The sequence below is a fragment of the Thecamonas trahens genome (assembly GCF_000142905.1).
Source record: "Thecamonas trahens ATCC 50062 unplaced genomic scaffold supercont1.20, whole genome shotgun sequence".
Taxonomy (NCBI): domain Eukaryota; order Apusomonadida; family Apusomonadidae; genus Thecamonas; species Thecamonas trahens.
The window spans coordinates 519,166-522,371 of NW_013657660.1; the positions used below are offsets into that span (position 1 = coordinate 519,166).

At 57.2% G+C, this 3,206-nt stretch overlaps 1 protein-coding gene across 1 annotated transcript; it reads left to right on the forward strand.

Annotated features, from left to right (window-relative positions):
- Positions 1–518: 518 nt before the first annotated feature.
- On the forward strand, positions 519–1,670 carry AMSG_04780 (uncharacterized protein; the record flags this gene model as incomplete). The annotated part of the gene is made up of 2 exons (XM_013902991.1): positions 519–1,564; positions 1,642–1,670. Exons 1-2 carry the CDS (start codon positions 727–729, stop codon positions 1,668–1,670), a joined length of 867 nt encoding a protein of 288 aa, XP_013758445.1. The 5' UTR covers positions 519–726.
- Positions 1,671–3,206: the final 1,536 nt, after the last annotated feature.

The following is a 3,206-nucleotide window of genomic DNA, read 5'->3' on the forward strand; positions in this document are numbered from 1 at the left end:
GGGGGGGGGGAGTCGTTTCTCGCATAACCTCGTCTCTGCATAAAGCTGTGGGGAAGACTGTTCCCCATACGTTGTAGAGGTCCTTTGTAGCTGTGGTTGCCGTATGAACGGTAGAGTGGATGAGGAGCCGGCAGGGGGGGTTGGCGCTGGGATCAACCCCCCGTCGATTCTTCGAGCCCGAGTGCTTCATCACGGGTGGCCGTGGTGGAGATCGACGAGAAGGACAAGAACAGGTTAATCTGCAGTATGGCTGCCTACTACATGCTCCTTCCGAAACGAAAGGGGGATTTTGGCGAGCTTCTTCCCGCCACCGCTCATGGAATGGGCAAAGAACTGGAATTGGCCATCGAGATGCTGCTCGTGATGTGCAAGAACAACACCACACTCTCATTTTCCAAACTGGAGGATCTCATCCCAAGGTCCAGATGCATACGTGACGGAAAGACTGTCGCCGAGCTTGGAAAATTGCCGGTTGAAGGTGATCAGGACCATGACTTCTTCAACGACTTTGGAAAGTGGCGTCTTGAACTGTGGCCTGGGAAGGTTTCACTGGATGGCATTGATGTCGGGGATGCTGACTGGTTGAAGGCTTGGGACGCACTGAACGATGAAGTGAGAGACAAAGCACCACTCGAACCGTGGGTTCGGCTGATCGCCGCTGCAGCTGAACGTGATGATAGTACTGGAACAAGTTTTGGCAGTGCATGTAGCCGGCACCCGAACTGCATGGCGGGCCTTACCGCCTTTGTCATCCTTCTGCTTGCAGCCGCTATCCTTTTCCTTGGTCTCGGTCTTCCAACATTCACGCATCGTGACGATCTCGACAAGTCACTATACAACAACCCGATCTATACCCGTGAGGTTTCACTGACCAACCAGACGTGCTACAAGGCGCTCCGCGACGCTGTGGGAGATGACGGCTTTGTGGGCGACATTCTCGGCGACATCATTCCTGGATCACTCGTCACGAGCATCACCTTGCTATCTACCGGTGTGCCACCGCTGGTGTTTACAGTGGCTCCTCGCTCGCTGCACCTACATCTCGCACGCAATCTAGGGTTTTGGCACGCTGTGGGCTCCGATGTCTCGTTCGGTGTCTTCTCGAGCTCGACGTCGGAGATTGACCTTCAAGTGGAGATCTCTGAGGACGCCCGGTTGTGCATCACACGCTTGTCGATGTGCACGGCGCGCGATTGCCGGCTCGGGGCACTGGCGCTACTTGCTGGACTGGAAGACCACGGCGTGTCGTCGCTTTTGTTCAAGAGTGATGGCGGCGCACTTTTCTCCTGGGGCGGCGACAACGGGCTCACCATCCACAACTATTGGCACTCGCTGGATCGAGCAACGGTGGTGTTTGGCTCCATCTTGGTCATTGTCGGTTTTGGGGTGGTCATCGCTGCTGGTATGTTCTGGCCTGAGGTGCTAGCGTTGCTTGGCAAGGCCACGGTCCGCGTGCCGCTCGAGACGGACGAGGATATGCAGATTAATGTGGCCGTAGCCCAAGCGCGTGGGCTTCCGGTTCTGGCGTTTTTCGGGACACTCATGGTGCTCAACAGCGAGGCAGGTGATGCTACGCGGGGGGTGTCACACTTTGCAATTGCTTGGTGCGCCGTCACCGCGCTGGCCATTGGCGGAGGACAGGTCTTGTTGCTGTCATCAAAGGCTCCTAAGCGAAGTAACTCTGCAACCATTCTTCTTTCATTTACCTCCTTCTGCGTCGTGGCGGGAACTGTTCTTGCCTTTGTGTATGAGGGCGCTAGCCGTCTCCATGCTCTCGTAGTCTTCGCTGCTGCGGTGGGGGGTGCGATGTTGATGGCGTTGCCTACCTTTGGTACACCCGTGACCGGCACAATGCGGCCGTGCCTGTCATGGGTGGCCTCAACAACCCGCGTGGGCCTTGGTCGTTTCCATGCTTGTCTCATCTCCTTGCCAATTGCCTTGGCGCTGCCATGGTGGGTCTTAGCTTCAATGATCGAACCAATCCAGTTTGCGCTACAGTTTCTGGTGGCAATTAGTGTTGCGGCTGAAGTGGCGCTCATGCTCAAGCGGCAGCAGGGATTGTTTGCAAGTCGCGACGAGGTCTTCAGGGGCATGCTGCTCAAGCGCTGCAGAACGGATGGCGACCACAGAATCCCGCCACGGAGACACGACTTCGCCGCTGTTGGACCAAAGTCCGATTCTGGCCAACTTGTGCTGGCTGTGGCCCAAGCTTGCAACCGCGGGTCCGAGAATCTAGTAGGGTCCCACTTTCGCCATTACGCTGTACACGTTGACCACGCCCGCAACGAGTACCGCCGATGGCTAATGGGAGCTGTGCTCCCCGTCGTGGAGATGGCCGTAGTGGTGGCGGTGGTCATAGTGGCCTACCCTGCCGTGCTTGACTCGATTATGCTGCCGAGTGACGAGTCACTTCCTCTTTTTGCCTTTGTCGTCGGCGCAGTTGTGCTACGCGGCATGCGGCTGCAGTCAGGTGGGTCGGGCATAGATTTGTCCGGGCTGGCCAGGCAAGGAGACGAGGAAGAAGGTGACGATAGTGAGGAGCCAGCGACCAAGGATGAGCTGCGCTCCGCTGTCGAGCGCGTGGTGCGTGTTGTGGTGGGCTCGCGACTGATTCATGGATTGGCTGAAGGTGAAAAGGATGGACTCGTCCGCCTGGTTGAGGAAATCGAAGAGATTGGGACTGGTGAGGACGAGGATGCTTGGACAACGTGGTTGCGGGCGTGTGGCGTCAAGATGAAAGAGTGGCGGGGTAACCCAGACTACAAGGACTCCGTTGGCAAGATTGTCGCCGCCGAGTCGGATAACTTTAACTTCAGGTCATGGGGGTTTCTCGAAGATTTCTCAGCTCGGGGGAACCTGCCGCTAGTGCGTGCCATGAACTGTGATTGTCATGCAGCAGTGAGAGATCTACTTCGCTCTTACTGCGCTGTGGATGCTGCTGCACAGAACAACATGGCCATCCGTTGGGCTGCTCAGCATGGTCACGTGGACGTGGTGAGGAACCTCCTGGCTGACTTCAGGGTCGATCCTGCGGCCAAAGAGAACGAGGCCATCCGACTTGCCGCTCAGCATGGTCACGTGGACGTGGTGAGGGACCTCCTGGCTGACCGCAGTGTCGATCCTGCGGCCAAAGAGAACGAGGCCATCCGACTAGCTGCCCTGTATGGACATGTCGGCGTGGTTGAGCTCCTCTTGGCTGACCACAG